At 45.3% G+C, this 17813-nt stretch overlaps 1 protein-coding gene across 1 annotated transcript in view; it reads left to right on the top strand.

Moving 5' to 3' along the window:
* Positions 1–9858, top strand: part of LOC137415031 (uncharacterized) — a 117013-nt gene extending 107155 nt beyond the window's left edge. Inside the window, exon 10 of the mRNA XM_078767643.1 lies at positions 7043–9858. Coding sequence (XP_078623769.1) covers positions 7043–7201 — 159 coding nt within the window. The 3' untranslated portion in view covers positions 7202–9858. The remainder of the gene's footprint in view (positions 1–7042) is intronic.
* Positions 9859–17813: the final 7955 nt, after the last annotated feature.

The raw sequence follows: 17813 nt of genomic DNA, 5'->3' as shown, positions 1-17813 counted from the left end.
CCTTCGACCGCGAGTTGCTCGGGCTTCACTTGGCGGTCAGGCACTTCCGCCATCTGCTCGAGGGCCGTGCATTCACGGCCTTCGTCGACCACAAGCCGCTGGTCTTCGCGATGGGCAAGGTCACCGAGCCGTGGTCGGCCCGGCAGCAGCGTCACCTCTCGGCCGTGTCTGAGTACACGACGGACATCCGGCACGTCACGGGGAAGGACAACCCGGTGGCGGATTGCCTTTCCCGGGCCGTCGCCCACGCAGTCCACCTCGGCATCGACTATGCCCGGATGGCAGCGGACCAGGCCGCTGACCCCGATGTCCAGGCCTTGCGGACCGCCGTCACGGGCCTCCGCGTCACCGAGGTGCCGTTCGACGGCGTGGGCGCGGCCCTCTTGTGCGACGTCTCCCTGGGGCGACCTCGCCCCATCGTGCCTGCGGGCTGGCAGCGCCAGGTGTTTGACGCCATCCACCCGGGCGTGAGGGCCTCCCAAAGGTTGATCGCCGACAAATTCGTCTGGCATGGCCTCCGGAAGGCCGTCCGCGGCTGGGCCAGGACGTGCCTCGCGTGCCAGCGCGCCAAGGTGCACCGGCACACCCAGGCCCCGTTGGCCCCGTTTACGGTGCCGGAACGCCGGTTTGACCACGTCCACGTGGACCTGGTGGGACCTCTGCCCCCCTCGCGGGGTTTCACCCACGTCCTCACCATGGTGGACCGCACCACCCGGTGGCCGGAGGCCGTGCCCTTGGCGTCGACGACGGCGGCGGACGTCGCGCAGGCTTTCATCGCCACCTGGGTGGGTCGCCCGGTTCGGCACCCCCTCAGACATCTCATCTGACCGCGGCCCCCAGTTCACCTCGGAGCTCTGGGGGGCGGTCGCGCAGGGGCTCGGGGTCCGGCTGCACCGAACCACGGCCTACCACCCCCAGGCTAACGGCCTGTGTGAGCGATTTCACCGCTCATTGAAGGCCGCGCTCCGGGCCACCCTCCGCGACGGCGGCTGGGTCGACAGGCTCCCCTGGGTCCTGCTGGGCCTCCGGATGGCGCCCAAGGAGGACCTGCGCGCATCCGCGGCAGAGTTGGTCTTCGGGCAACCGCTGCGGGTGCCGGGCGAGTTCCTCCCCGACTCCACGGCATCATGGTCCGCGGCACAGCAGCGCTCCGCTCTGCAGGAGACAGCCCAGAGGTTCGCCCCGGTGCCAACGGCACGCCACGGGCACCCACCGACGCACGTCACCCCGGAGCTTCGCACGGCGGAGTACGTCTTCGTCCGCCACGATGCCCACCGGACACCACTGCGGCCCCCGTACGACGGGCCTTTCCACGTGCTGGAGACCGGGGTGAAGCACTTCACCCTGGACATCGGCGGTACTCCTGACCGCGTTTCTGTGGACCGCCTCAAGCCGGCCCACCTCGACGTGGACCATCCACCGCCAGTGGCCCGACCCCCATGTCGGGGCCGCCCCCCTATGGGCGGACCCCCGGCACCGCCCAGCCCCGCCGCCACGCCGCCCCCCGGTCCTGCACCCATCCCAGGGGCAGCCGGAGGCATCCCAGATGGCATCCCTGCAGCCCAGACGCCGCCAGTCGCCAGGGGGCGCTTCGGCCGGGTCATCCGTTTGCCCCGCAAACTGGCCCTTCAGGTGCGCGGGGATTCTGGGGGGGCGCGTGTGGCGGACACGAAAGCACTGACGTGGTGACATCACCCCGCACACCGAGTGGGGGTGGGCCACGCCCGGGAGAGAGGCGTGGCCTCACGATATACACGGGGCGCGCAGCCCGGAGACGGAGAGTTCAGTGTTACAGTGAGCTCTTGAATAAAGACTCTTACAAATTACCGCGTTGTCCGCTTCCTCCTTGTTTACAAACAGCGCGCGTAACACCGCGCTTTAATATCGAATTTAAAATTGAATTGACAATATATCAGGAAGTCGGAAGACTTCCTAAGCAGGGATGACACACAATTCCTCAAATAAGAAAATCTACCAAGATACAAACTTGTATCTCTCCTCTAGCCCTCCATGAAAGTACCTACCAGTCCATCGTCTGTGGAGGATTTCACATCAAATAACACTCATTTAACCCTTTGTGTGCTGCATCTTTTTTTTTCTTCAAAAATTTCACTTAAAAATTACATTTCTTTGTCATTAAAAAAATATATATATTCATCCTGTCACAAATCTGCGACAGCAGCACACAAAGGGTTAAACGTTTGGACAGCATGTCTGAACTACAAAATTGACAAAACAAAAATAGCAAAATTTGTAATTCTTCTTTTCAGACAGTAACTCAACATTGGTTGAAGCTCAGTACTTTGTTCAAACGCTAATCTACTGCATTTTACAGTGGGAAGGTCCATGACACCTCAAAATTTTCACAACATGAAAGGATTCCACGAAAAGTAGGCGTAACTGAATATTTACACATTGGGCAATGAAGTGTCAAGAGGGGTGGGCGGGACAACGACTGTCAATCAGCCTGATGGGGGCGGGGCCGCATAACACATTTGACCATATGTACTAATTAGAATGTTAGATCGTCTATAAAGTATGTACAGTGCTGTACCATTACAATGTGAGTACATCTATAAAGTTTGGACCACAACATTTACAAACTGGAGAGCATACCTCGGCCAGGCTGAATAGTTTACGTTTTGTTACTTTTGATTCCCTCCGATAGGTCAGATCTGAATCCGGACCTGACCCAAAATCTAATTGGCTTGTTCTTGTTGCCTAACCAACTCATCCACCAAGTTTTGTCATAAGTCGTCCACAACTTTATGAAATGTCATCCTTTATATCGTTTTTGGCCTTATCACTCAATGGTGAAGAATCACTAAGGTTATTAAATAATGCACACCAGTGCAGTGTCGATTTAAGAGATAACTTATTTGGGGAAAGGTAATAATGATGTATACATAATTAGATGATGTATTTGGAGAACATCCCGCATCCAGGCCTGTGTGGATTGCACGGAGCAATGCATTTTAATCCCCCCTTGTCAAAAGAGTGGGGGGGGGGGGGGGGGTTGAGAGGAGAAGAATCGTTCATATCAGAACAGGACTCCAAGTTTCTTCGAGGCAGACTTAGCTATTTGTGTGTAATGTGTGGATTCCAGGATTTAATGTTAAGGTAATACCTAGTAGGTTTATTGAATCACTTGGTGTAATTGTGGAGCTTTCAAAGGAGATTGGAGAGTTGAGAGGTGCTTGAGAGATGGGAAGAAATGGAGTTTTCGAAGCATGAAACCGAACCGGCTTACATTTGCCCCACCGGGAAATCTTCTCCAAATCCTAATTTAAAGAGGTGGCTGTGATCAAACGAGATGTAGATTGGCTGAGAGAAGATGGGGCAGATGGGAAAAACATGGAGGAATGTATGTCGAGTCATCAGGATAACAGTGCATGTTGTTATTTGTAGAAGAAAGAAGGTCATTGATAAAACTAGAACGGCACTGTTCGACGTCATGATGTCAACTGATATGCCTCCGCCCACATTTTTACATCATTATAATACTTGTATGAAGTTTGATTTAAATCCATTCAGCTGTGCCCAAGTCAGCACATTTATACCTAACATGACTGCTGACCTTTGACCTATTTACCCCAAAATTTAATCAGTTCATGTTTACATCATTATACATACCTGTACCAAGTGTTAATTTAACCCCTTCACCTGTTCACAAGTTCTCACATTTTTACCTGATATGACCTCTGACCTTTGACCCCAAAATTTAATAAGTTAAACTTTACAACATCATACATACCTGTATCAAGTTTGAATTAGATCACTTCAGCCGTTCTCAAGTTATAGACCTATTACAGACATTTTCCTTTGACCTCTTAGCACCAAAATCTAATCAGTTCATCTTTACATCATTCTACATTCGTGTACCAAATTTGGTCAGAATCCCATCACTGGTTCACAAGTTATTACGGTAAGTATTTTTTACCGACCATGACCTCTGACCTCTGACCTCGTGATCCCAAAATCTAATCAGTTCATCTTTACCTCATTATAATGCCTGCACCAAGTTTGACTAATAACCGTTCTCAAGTTATCACGGTAACGAAAACCTATTGCGGACGGACGGACGGACGTACAGCCAGCCAGACGGACAACCTGAAAACACAATGCCTCCGACGACTTTGTCGGCGGAGGCATAAAGAAGGAAGGGTGTTGGAGACGGGACAGAACCATGAGGGACACCAATGTAGATGGGGAAGGAGGGAGAAGTTGAACCATCAACAATTATGGAGATAGAGCAGTCAGAGAGAAAGCTTGATAATAGAGCAGATGAAGGAGGAAAACCAAAAGAGGGAAGCTTGGATATCAGACCCGATGCCAAATTCTGTCAAAGGTTTTTGAGATATCAAGGCCGACAACAAAGGATTCCTCAAAGTCTCTCAGAGAAGAGGTGACCGTCACCGTCTCAGAGATGAGATTGTACGTGAGAAAGGATATCACCGGTAGATGTTGCCTCACGAAAGCCATATTGATAGTCAGATAGAAGCCTGTGAGATTCAAGATGCTCTAGGAAATGGGAATTGAGAAGACATTCAAAGACCTTGGAAATAGTATAAGTCAGAGCAATAGGATGGTAGTTGGAAGGGTTTGAACGATCACCCTTCTTTAAAATAGGCTGTACCTGTACTAAGGCTCGTTTCCAGGAAGGGGGGAAGTGTTTGGCTTTTTAAACAAAAACAAAACAAAAGAGCAAGCACGTGAGCAAGTTCTGAAGCACACTCGTTCAAGACACGAGGAGTGCCATCTTGCCCGTATGCCTTGCTTGTGTCCAGGAAGAGGAGTACTTGTGAAATGTCTTTCCACATCCTTTTCTTGAACGATTGGTACACTTTATGGAGACAACATTGGGCATTTTGCAGCTAGAGCAGCTAAATGAGAGATTCAAATAATCAAAGTCTCTAAGTAAGGCACGGGAGTCAAAATATATCTGCTGCAAGTGGGCCTCCCAAGATAGTGGCTGTGCTTTGTGGTGACAAATTCACACCACTCATAATTATCTTTCCAGTCTTGTATACAGTTCAATGGTCAGTACTCATGCACAAGTGATACATTTTCAGAGGATGCGCACCATGCAATACGTGCTTACTCCAACTAATGAAATCCAGCACATGCACAAGTCGATACCGGTCTCTTTTATTAAATACGGCCCACCAGTGCAGTAGCGGATTTAAGGGATAACAACATATTTGGGGAAAGTTAATATTGATTTATACATAATAAATTAGTTGATGCATTTGGGGAACATCTCGCTTCAGGACCTGTGTGGATTGTACAGAGCAACACATTTTATGATATACTTTATTCAAATGAAAAAGTGGGGGATCGCGGACAATCGATATGTTGTGATATATTTGTTTGTTACTTGTCCAATCACAACCAAACTTGACAGGAGGACTAAGGATCACAGGATGGATATTGTTGCGACTTCACCCTCTCCCTTCTCTTCCCCTACCCAACCCCTGGCTAAATCCATATGCTAGGTGTACATATAGCTTATCATGGCGTTTTTCCTTCTAAGAACAAAAGCAATAACAACACTAGTGATAATCTTACTATAATTCACCAAATGTCAGTCTGTCCGTTCAAAGGTACCGCAAAAACGGCTGAACCGATCGTAACGATATTTTGGGTGGGCATTCCTGGGACCCCTGGGAGTAAAATAGGCTATATTGTTTTTCCAATTTTTCAAATTTTCCCAAACACGATGGAATAATATTTACCGATATGAACAGTGATATGGCTTTTGTTGAAATTCTACAAATACTGTTTATTCTACGTACCAGGAGAGAGTAGATCGACTCCTGACGAACTCTTCCTATATAAACGTGCGGCTCCGAAGTAACACGGCAGCGTGTGCAAAGCGACTGAGAAACAGGTGTAGTGGCCGCTTCCGTGTAACAGATTCGGCGCGCACTCTTCACACATAAACGGGCGACTGAGAAAGATGTGTAGCGCCCTTCCGTTTTGCAGAATTTAATCTTTTTTCAAAATGGGCGCCATGTACTGTTTAGATTTTGATGATTTGCATGTGATATGATTCAACGGATGTTTATATGAATCGTTTAAAATAAAAAAAGCCTTCTGATATTTTGCCTTTTCATTTGGGCTTCCCAATTGAAGCCCCGGCTGTAGGGCGGGTACCGTTGCTAGTATAGCATAATATGAATAACATAATAATTTAACACCAACCCTCCCCAAGGGGTTTTTCCTCCTTGGACAAACGCTGTGTTAACATGTATAAATGGCTTATCGTGGCGTTTTATATGGGGCACTCCCAACCGGAAATAAACACATTATAAACCACAAACACGTATGATTACCTTTTTGAACAGTCACTATTGCTGTATAACACAAAACTGAAAGAGAGGAATCTCGATGTCCTTGAGGCATTCTATGCTTATCGCGTCCCCCACAGACTAACGTCCCTGAGCCTAGATCTACTGTAATCTATATACCCTAGATAGGATAACAACATGACCCTTCCTGTCACCCCTGTCGGGAGTGAGTGTACTAGAATATCTAAATTCAGATTCTTACAGCCAGCTTTAAAGGGAAGTTCAACAATGTATGTCCACAAGCTGTCTTGAACAGGAAGCAACTTCCCAGTTTGACATATTGTTGGAGAAATAGTCAAACAGAGGTTGTGGTCTACATATGGTTTACTGACCTCGAAACTGTACAGGGACGATTATTTTTACCAGTTTCTCTACTGGTATGGAATCACACATATTCAGTTTAATGTAGTTTGCCACAATTGAAATGCTTGTCTTGAATGACACATGATAGCGTTTGGTCTGTGTTCAATTCTTATTGAATGGGATCCTTCTGTAAACTGTCATCCAGTACATTACATGCAGGGCTTTCGATCATACAGAACATCGTCTTTCAAACAAGGCATTTAGATGTTTGTGCCATCTTCTAGTAGGTGATCCTGAATGTTAAATGCCACAATTCTATGTTTCAATAAAGTAATGAATGAATGAATTAATTTCCTCATGTAGATTTCTCTGGTGGTCCCTCCATGTAGGACTGGCTGGACCATATAGCCACATCAAACACAGAAAGCAGAAGCCTGAAATACACCATGGTGCCAAAACAAGTTGCTCCGGAATGTGCGATCATCGAGGTGATTGACATGAAGAAAGAAGCAGCCCATACCCAGTACGTCTCTGATTATGTGCAGTAGGATTCCGAAGTATCATGAGGAACAATGGAAGAGTGTCAGTGTTAATAATATTGGGAACAGTCTCAGTTGTACATACTACATGTTGATGAGCACAATTGTTATATTGCCTGTGCATTATATTGTTGTGATACCATGTGTTTCCTCTGAATTCCTGTCTCTGATGTTTAACCAAGGATGTCCATGAGCTTTTTCAAATTGAATTCTGTGAGAACTGACATGTTGATCCTTGGCCTGTCATCTGTATTAAAGCTTAACCCCTCAATATTGAAGCTTGGGGATCACCGTTTATTCCAACTTAAATGTCACTGTAGACCCAACACATTTCTGTAATCTGTAAATCCATTTTGTTCCATCTGTGCCCAATATCCAAACCCACGCATGCTTAAATCTGAGGACAACTGAAACTTTGGTTCATGCTCTCATGACCTCATGCTCGTACTACTGAAAGTCAGTATTAGCAGGTTTACCTGCCTGTTGTTTCAAGCCCTTGATGGAATCCTTCAATCAGGACAGGAAAGATTACAGAACAATGAAGGAGAGCAAATGTAATTTTTTTTCTTTTTTTTGTCTTTACAACATTGAGCCTCAAGAAAGAGCGAGGTGAAAGAGGGTTAAAATTTATGCAATTTATGCATCCTGAAGTTGCTGTGGAGGGGAAGAAGGATGAGAGAAGAGCGAGAGCTCGACAAAGGAGAGGCAGTTTTAAAATGTAGGCCACTTATATGAGGCTGTGATGTGCGAGCGAGAATCAGGTATTGTGCTTCGGCCTTGTCGTGGGAGATTCCAATAATTGTGTGAGCTTTAGATTCTGCAGAGTTAAGGAGACACAGATGTGATCCTTCTGCACCAGCACATAGAGAAGAGCAGTACTGCATTAATGAGACATGGATAAAAGCCACGATGGAGGATGCCTCATCTGCAACTGGAGTTGGAGGCCAGCTTTGTTATATGATCAGTCCAGGAGAGGTCATTACTGATGGTGAGTCTAAAATGTCATGGAAATAGACAGATGTGTTATTTTGACAATCCTTCCAGAGTGAGAGGGTCAGAATGTGATTTTACAGGATTGAAGAATATGTTCCATGAATCAAACAAACATTTAATCAATTCCATATTAGCAGAGAGTGATACAGCTGCTGTCTGGCTGACACTCGGATAGGTACACTGCAAGACACAATATGGATCAAAGAACATGCCAATATTTTTGAAGATCAAGGGAAACAGCAGGGAATTTAAAGACTAGGTTTGCTTTAACTATTGCCACAGTCGACCCCATATCTAAGATAAGTACACATGACTGCATTCCCACAAACCCCTCTTTGCACAAACGGTTGCCTTCTCTATCCCGGCCACTCCAATGGGACTCAAGGAAGCTGTACTTTTCTCTGGAAGTGCCATTGATAGTCACCTCACTGAGTTGAGGTGAGGCATGCTCCGTTCCCCCACTCTGCCTGCCAACCATTTTACAAGGACATTACATCACTTGGTGACCTATAATGTTGGGAAAACAGCCTGCGGTCCTTGAGTTGGCTGCTTTCTGCATTCCTCACTGCTTCACTTCCAACAACTCAGTCTGGAAGTAGAAGGTGGTCTCAGCTGTGTGTCCATGTGGCCTCTCTTTTTCTCAACTGACATCTTTGGGTACACATGTTGTCCAACTTTTCTACTAGTCTCTCTGTCACTAGACGCATGTCAACACTCCCAATGGGACGGTTCACCCATTGATGGCAGCAGCTCTGAGCTGACCCAAGTTATGTCACAATTAAACAGTTGTCTGCAAGAACCGTGGCGTTCCCTGTCTGATTATAATCAGATGACTCATAATCAGATCAGATGACATGACTTATGCTTGATAATTATCAAGCGTAAGTCATGTTCCACGAGCGTGATCACAAATTCATCCCATGTCAGCAAAGCCAGCATTGTCACAGAGCCCCCATAATATAAAGGGCCAGCTTTTTCTATCTCTTGAGTCAAGTCTTGTAACACGTCGCCATGTTCCTGAAGCCAGTTTTTATAGCAATCCCTGTTTAAGCTTGTCTGGTGACCCGATCCGAACCTGTTGGCCAGAACCTTAGTGACTGCCCTAAAACATCCCCCTTTTATCCAGTGGTAGATTCCTCAATACAGAAGCAGCTTGACTCCGAAGACTAGCAGTGAGATAAGCTGTCATTTTGTGGATTGTTCCATCCGTATTGCGATGCCATTATGTCAAACTGAGCTGCAGAATCCTTTCAGATTAAACATCCATCAAATGTGGGAACCTGCAAGCTGTGCAACACCACTCATGATCGTGGCTTCTTTGATGCCGGAGCATGCTCCTCCCTCATTTAATATAGTTGGCCTAATACTGTGAAGGTCCAGTTTTGTCCTTCTTCACACTTCCTGTACCATTACAAAACTCACCATAGTCCTCTCCTGCACGCCATGTGATCTACGTATGTCACGTCACGTGCATTACTCATCTCTTTCGCACAAACAGTTACTTGCCACCTCACACCCATGTGCTGGAGAATTGCAATAAATATTTTTGAATTTTTTATATTTTGTTATTGAAAATTTTGCATTATACAGTACTGCCATATAATGTACGGAATGCCGCCTGTTGAAAAACCTGGCTTTAATTGAAGATTATCGAAGTAAAGCATATAACCATTGCGTTTGTCACAATGTTGTAACACTTGTCGTGTTATATTTGCATTCGATATTTGTTTGCATTCGATATTTGAAAACGGATATATATGTCAATGGTCAATTTTATTAAAAAAAAAAATTCACTTAATCATCCCGATGCATCTGGAAAATTGTAACGTTCCAGTTTTGAAAGAGTTGTGGGCATTTACATCTTCAAGAATTGATCGTTGCTGGTATAATGAGAGTGAGAAATGCCCGAACACCGTTCCTATTATACTGACTAGCAACGGTACCCGCCCTATGGGCGGGGCTTCAATTGGGAAGCCCAAATGAAAAGGCAAAATATCAGAAATTGAAGGCCTTCTTGATTTTAAACGATTCATATAAACATCCGTTGAATTATATCACACGCAAATCATCAAAATCTAAACGGTACATGGCGCCCATTTTGAAAAAAGATTGAATTCTGCAAAACAGAAGTGGCCGCTGCACGTCTTTTTTTCTCAGTGGCTTTGCACACGCTGCCATGTTACTTCGGAGCCGCACATTTATAAAGGAAGAGTTTGTCAGAAGTCGATCTACTCTCTCTTGGTACGTAGAATAAACAGTATTTGTAATTTCAACAAAAGCCACATCACTGTTCATATCGGTAAATATTATTCCATCGTGTTTGGAAAAACTGGAAAATTGGAAAATTTGGAAAAACACTATAGCCTATTTTACTCCCAGGGGTCCCAGGAATACCCACCCAAAATATCGTTGCGATCGGTTGAGCCGTTTTTGCGGTACCTTTGAACAGACGGACAGACATTTGGTGAATTATAGTAAGATACTACAAAGATTAAAGAATATTGAAACAGTGCTTTCGTTCGACTTCTTTTCATCAATAGTTGTACACGATTATCCCATTTGTGAGAATATTGACACTGGCGCTGTCTTTTTCTTCTTCATTCGTATGCAACACAAGGCTGCGGGGTCGCATCATTGGCTGTCGGCGTGGCTTTGCCGCTGATGCAGTGCCCTCTGCTGGTCAGGGCAAAAAATTGTAATTTGTTCAAGGTGCCGGTGATAGAGGTCGCCTACTCTTCGCGAAGGACACCAAGGGATCTATATCACTGAAAATTAATTTCCATGCCCTATCTGTTTTTTTAGCTTTTGTTTTATCTTTCTTTATATGACAGTGATATTAGGCTTTGTCGGAGCTTGTATGGCAGTCATGCCCATACCACACTTTTAGACAATTTCCAAGAACAGTAATAGACTATGGGAAAATCAACAGAATATGTGGGATTTAAACTGGAGATATCAGAATAAGGAGTTATGTGCTCAATTGGGAATTGCAACAAATAGGCAACTGCATTTCCTCTACAAGGTTTTTTTTTTTTTTTTTTTTTTTGTATACAACATCGAAGCTCGAGGCTCGTGAAAGAGCAAACATTAATCACACAAAAAGTCAAACCGACACACAAAACACAAAATAAGGGGACCGGTAGACAGGACGGGGAGAGAGGGGGAAGGACGGACACAAACACAACATTTGAGAGCAAGGACATCGAGAGAACTGTGGGAGGGAGAGGGCTTGGGGGGAGGTGGGAGAGGTATAAAACATTTGGACACTGCAAGGACTTCCAGGAAAGAAGTTGGAATTTCAAAAAAGTGTATCTGGGGTGAAGATTAGTGGGGGTAGAAAAGATCAAGGTTTTGGATGGGGGAAGATAAGAGATTTTGGTGAACAGCTGTTTTAAAGACCTGGAGGGAAGAGTGGGATTGAAGGGAGTGGGGGAGTTTGTTCCAGAGGTGGGAGAAAAGGGGAATGGAAGAGTGAAGGTGAGCAGAGAGCCTTGATTTTGGCAGTTTAACCATAAGAGGGTTGCTGGCAGATCTTGTGCGACCTGTAGGAATATTTGGGGGACAGAGCCCAGAGAGAGCTGGGGAAGCAAGGCCGGAGAGGAGTCGGTAGAAGACAGAAAAACCACCAACCTGCCTGCGGTTAGTGAGTGAAAGGCCCTCGGCGTTAGCTTCATCGCAGGAGATTCCAATGATTCTGAAAGCTTTGGTTTCAACAGCGTGAAGCCGAGCTAGGTGTGAGGCAGGAGCACCGGCCCAGAGGGGGGAACAGTATTCCATTGAGCTGCGGATGAAAGCCTTGTATGTGGTGAGGAGCTCAGGTGTGCCAAGGAAGGACTTCGCACGACGGAGGATGCCCAGAGGGTGACTGGCTTTGGAGGCCAGCTTGGAAATGTGGTTTTCCCAAGAAAGATCATGGCAGATAGTGAGACCCAAAAGTTTGAGCGACAGAACTTCTTGGAGAGGATTGTTGAGAAAGTGGATGAGAGGCTTTTCCAGTCGGTCTTTTCGGAGAGATATAGTAAGAGTGTGAGATTTGTCAGGATTGAAAGACAAGTTCCACTTGTTTGTGGAACGTTAAGTATCTGCATGCTGTGGTTCCTAAAGGACATCAACAAGAATGTCTCTTTAAAAGCAACACAGCAGAATTCCTTCCTGATTTTCTGCCTCCACCCATGCACCTGCATCACTGCGTATATCTGGGTAGCCATGACTGTTAGAGTCGACGACGCAGCCTCACAGGCAGTCATGCCCAAACCACATTTTCATTTATAGTGAGACCACAAAAACTCTACAATGGTAGTGGTGGTGGTTGGAGTCTTTCACTCTTGACAGAGTATTAAGCCTGGTGTTTTTTTATCAAGTATTGTGGTGCTTACAAGTCACAAACGTTTCCATGGTTACAATTAATTTGGTTAAATAACTTTATATTCCTTTTTCACTTGTACATCATGGGTATGGAAGCAAAGTAACATTGAGTTATGATGAAAGATCTACACATGAAGGTGATAATTACATCTCTTCCTCTCCCTGGATGCATCCTCTGGTTATAAAACTTGCTGATTGTGCGTTTTAAAATTTACCGTTAATTGCAAATTTTATGCTCTCATGAGTATATCTCATATGCTTGTGCTTATGAGCAATTACCAAAAATGTTTTCCTTCAGTTTCCAGGGTGCACCTGTTGCTGATTCAGCAGGTGCATCCTGGAAACTGAAGTGAAACTCAACAAACAGCACCAATGATGACAATTATTTGGGCGATCAAATCAATTTATGGTTCACAAATATTTTTGCATCATCATTTTGGCGTGTGTGTTGTTTTATAGGTTGGAGAACAGAACTTTTACTTTAAACTTATTTATTTATCATTAAAACTGAAGCTTGGGCCATTTAAAAAATATTTTTCCTGCCACCAGAAAAGGATGCAGCCAAAGGCTGCATATGAACCACTACCAGCTGTGTCCACACCACAGACGTGTCTTTTCTTAATTAACAAGAAAGACTGCACTGGAGTCACAACCTGCGACAAGCCAATTGGGAAACACGCATTTAAAGCACTCTTAAAATATTAACTCGACACCTCTCATCCATGTCACACTCCACCACAGTTATATCAGAACGAACTGATTCGTCACACGATCAAGCATTGTTTATCTCCAATATGTGACCATTGTGAAATTACGTAACGCTATTTTGAGGGAGCCGCTTACCATGTGTGCTGACAGGCCCGATTAAACCTCACCAATAATTTTTATTAGACATGATTCTATTTCTCAGGTTACCTCATCGTAACACTTGACCCAAGCAAAGCCAATGGAAATCTGACACAACAAACCCATTATCAGCAGAGGCCTGATGTCTTCGGCCCACCAGAAAAGCAAGATAGCAGCTATATTATTTTGTCTGGGTGCCATGGCATTGGTGGGTTGATTCAAGTGACAAATATGGGTGTGGTCCAACCAATTGGTGCTCAATTGGACAGCTGTCCAACCAATTGGTGCTCATTTCAAAAATTGACCCCCCAACAAGAACCAAAACACTAACAATAGCAACCATGCAGACAACTACCGGGGATGCTTCTTCATGGTGGTTGTACCCCCAAATGATGCAAGTCGGGGGCCAAATCTTCCTCATTTGTCAGGGCAGCGAGGTCATGGTCAGAGTGCCAATCGGTCCACATGGACTGGCCCTTTACCTCTTGTCTGTTTTTCTCTCTCTCTAACTCTGTCGTGGCCCTGACTTTGTGAAGGCCATCCTAGAAGTGGGGCACCATCCTGGAAGTGGGGGATCTCTGGGTCGCTCCTGCGAGATCGATCAACTGTCTCCGTGCCACGGGCTTGTTCGAGAGAACTGTCTGGGGCTATACAACAACAACAACAACCATGCGGTGCCCTTGTAGACATGCTACCAGTCGCAGTTAAAAACCGTGATAATATGCAACCCAGCAAAGCGAGTTTAGGTGAAATGGTTCCAAAGAAGCGTTAAAGTTTAAAGGGACACAATCGTAAAAAATTTTGAAGAGATATGTTTTCGATAATGATATCCCTGACCACCATAAGCACAAAAAAAATGTTTTGGAGAATAATAAGCCAGATAATAGTGTTTTAATATCGGGCTATTTGTTATGCTTGTTATGCAAATGTTACTTCGGTCGATTTGCGTGACGTCAAGGGGGTACAACTCATTGACAGACGTATACGTCTGCATTTCATCACAAGTTATTCTCGCATTCAAGATGCCAATGTGCCAAGCTTTTAACGATTCAAATTGTCGAGAAATTTGCGCACAGAACTCAGAAGTCGGTTTTTTTGCATCCCTGACCCACAAAAACATTGTTAATGATCGTGTGCTTTGTGGTTGAAAAATCTAGGCACAACTAAATTCAACATCAAAACTTATGTGCATTCAAAATATCGTGTGGTTTGCGAAGACCACTTTGCGCAGTCAGCATTCGGATTTGATCAACAGGCTCACTACCTGGGAAACAAGCCTCGGAAATTGCTGCAATAAGATGCCGTACCGACACTTACCGGGCAAGAGACACAGTCACGTGAAAAAGTAAGCAAGCACACCCCATGTAAAGTTTTGACTTTTTCAACATATCTCAACATACAGCTATTTGATCTTCATTTCAACAATATTGATAGATAAAGGTGATATAACATAACAAATATCATGAAACATTTACATTTTGTAGTCCATTGTATAATTTAAATAAACATAAATGCAAATTTTGCACGTGGAAAAAGTAAGTACACACCTACATTTATCACTACTTCAAATACCTAAAATTAAAATCAGGTGCACCAGCTCAGGTGCAAATGATTAGAACATCGTTTGAGAGGATCTTGGAGGAACCTGTCTTATTTAAACCTCAGACATTTAGTTTGGTTTGCTCTTTGTTGTTGAAGTGTGCGACGTCACCATGCCTAGATCAAAAGAGCTCTCTGAGGCCTTCAGAAAGAAGGTTATAGATGCCTACGAGTCTGGGAAGGGATTTTAAAAGATCTCCAAACAATTTGAAATCAATCATTCGACTGTCCGGAAGATCATCTACAAGTGGAGAAGATTCCAAACAACTGCCAACTTGTTCAGGCCAGGCCGCCCCAGCAAGTTCAGCCCGAGAGCAGACGGCAAGATGCTGAAAGAAGTCTCTAAGAATCCCAGAATGTCATCACGGGACCTCCAGGTAGCTCTTGCCACTGTTGATGTCAAAGTGCTAGTCTACCATTAGAGAGAGGCTGCACAAATTTGATCTACATAGGAGGTAGCTAAGTGATAAAAAAGTCTCGCGAGATCACGGCGAGGTCACGTCTTTTCGAAGCTGCTCCATGCGCTCACGCTTTCGAAGCTAAGTGATATTTCTCAATTGTGTTTTGTTGAGACTGTATCTATCTTTCGGTGTATGTACCTATAGCGTATCTTTTGGAAAATTTTCGGTGCTAATTTTTCGTACATGTATACACAATCGTCGGTTAATGGTATCGAGTATTCTGCGGCCTAGTACTCGTAGGCTTGGACTACCATACCATCTCCGACCTTGTGGTTTGTTTTTCTCTCAGCGATTCGTCGAATGCGCTGAAAGTATTTTCGTTCTCTGTTTCGTACCAGTCGTTCACCCCGTACCTCCTTGTTTTATATCTGTACTCACAAAAAAAAAAAAAAAAAAACCCCCAAAATTTTTTTCCTTCCCAGGTCTTATTCGTTTATTTGTTGTTCTTTTTGTTCGTTCGTTCTTCGTTCGCGATCACGCGGTTAGAAATGTATAATCTCTCCCCTGAACAAATATTTTCTCATTATAACACCCTTTTCTTCTTTTCCTACAAAAGGATGCTTTCGTCTTGCTCACCAAATCTATTCATTCCAAAAAATATATATAATACCATCTCTTACAGTTCCTCCTTTCTACATTCCCTAAACTATCCAGAACTCCATCCCTCCTCCAGTGTCCTCAAACGTATTTTTGACTCGAAGGTCTCAAACTCATTTTGCAAAAAATGTTCGTTTCCCATGAATCGTACACTTTTAAAAATCCAATCTCACCCCTCCCCTCCAAATTCTCCCCATCACCCATCCCTTTCAAATCTCCCCCAATGCCCCTTCCCTCCCCTCCCTCCTAAACTCCCCCCACACCCCTCCCCTCCGAGACTCTCCCTCGCTCCTCCCCTCCTAGACTCCCCTCTCACCCCTCCTCCTCAAAGCATCCTCCCTGCTTCTTCCTCCTTCCAACTTTCACCTTCATCTCCCCAAACCTTCTGCCTTGCTCTTCCCCCTCCTCAAATAACACCTCACTGTGCCTCACCCAATCTCCATCAAACCTTTTGTCCGCCCCATTCTTCCCTTTCTCCAAGCAATTCTGAAATCTCTGACACACCTTCAACAGCTCTCCCTACCTCTTCCTCCTCTTCCACATCTTACCCTACCCCTCCCCCCCCTGTTCTGGACCCGATGCTCCCCCTTCCTCTTCATTAACGGTATGGACCTCAAACATCCGGGGCCTTCGCTCAAACTTGACTGACCTCTCCATACAGGTTGCTTCTGACAAACCAGATGTGATCTGCTTAACAGAAACTCTCCTCCTTCATGATGTCTCTGATGCCTTGGTATCTCTCCCAGGTTACTCCCTCCTCCGGTATGATAGACCTGAGCCTCGTCCTGGAGGTGGGGTTGCTATCTTTATAAAAAACTCTCTTCCTCACTCGCCCTCCACTGCCCTCTCTCCACCTCACCCCCAGGAATACCTTTGGCTACGGCTTCCCCTTCGCTCCCACCTTTTGTTCATGTGTGTGTTGTATTGTGTGCTTCCCCTTCTCTCCCCATCTTGTCTTCCGCTCCCTCTTTTTATATATTTTGTTTGTCTGGTTGATTTGTTTGTGAAGTAAATGTTAGCTCTTTCACGAGCCTCGATTCTGTATACAACAAAAACCGTCCACCAATCAGCGATGACTCCATCTACATCTCAATGTCTGATAATATGGACCAACTTCTATCTACCCATCCCAACTCTCTCTTCCTCATATGTGGTGATTTCAATTGTCACCATGCCAGTTGGCTGGGTGTGGGTACCTCTCTCACCAGCCATGGCTCTTCAGCAAAGGACTTCTGCGACTCACTGGGACTGACACAATCTGTCAATTTCCCGACCCGGATCTCAGTCAACGGAGCATCTTCTCTTCTGGATTTGGTTATGACAAACTTCCCTGAAAATGTCTGCTGCTCTTCTTCTGCTCCAATCGGCTCATCTGATCATGTGCTTGTCAAAGTGGACATCTCTCTGACCATTCTCAGAGAGCCTCCTCAGCGTCGACGAGTCTGGCATTTCACTCAGGCCAACTGGCACGGTCTTCAAGCAGCCATAAATCATCTGGACTGGTCTCCCATCTCTACCGCCTCTGACATCAACTCATCTTGGGAATTCTTTCAAAGTAAATTGCTCTCTCTCATGCACAGATTTATACCATCTCGTCTTCAGTTGTCATACCCTTCCTCCCGTCCATGGTACACGGAATCTTGTGGTGAGGCTGTTGCCCTGAAACAACTTACTTTCGTCTCCTGGAAAGCAAATCCAACGGAAGGAAATCTCATTTCCTTTCACAAAGCCCGAAACAAGTGTGTGTCCACCCTCAGGAG

This window comes from Myxine glutinosa, chromosome 13 (assembly GCF_964187855.1).
Source record: "Myxine glutinosa chromosome 13, kmMyxGlut1.1, whole genome shotgun sequence".
Classification (NCBI taxonomy): Eukaryota; Metazoa; Chordata; class Myxini; order Myxiniformes; family Myxinidae; genus Myxine; species Myxine glutinosa.
This window is presented reverse-complemented; position numbering and strand designations above follow the sequence as displayed.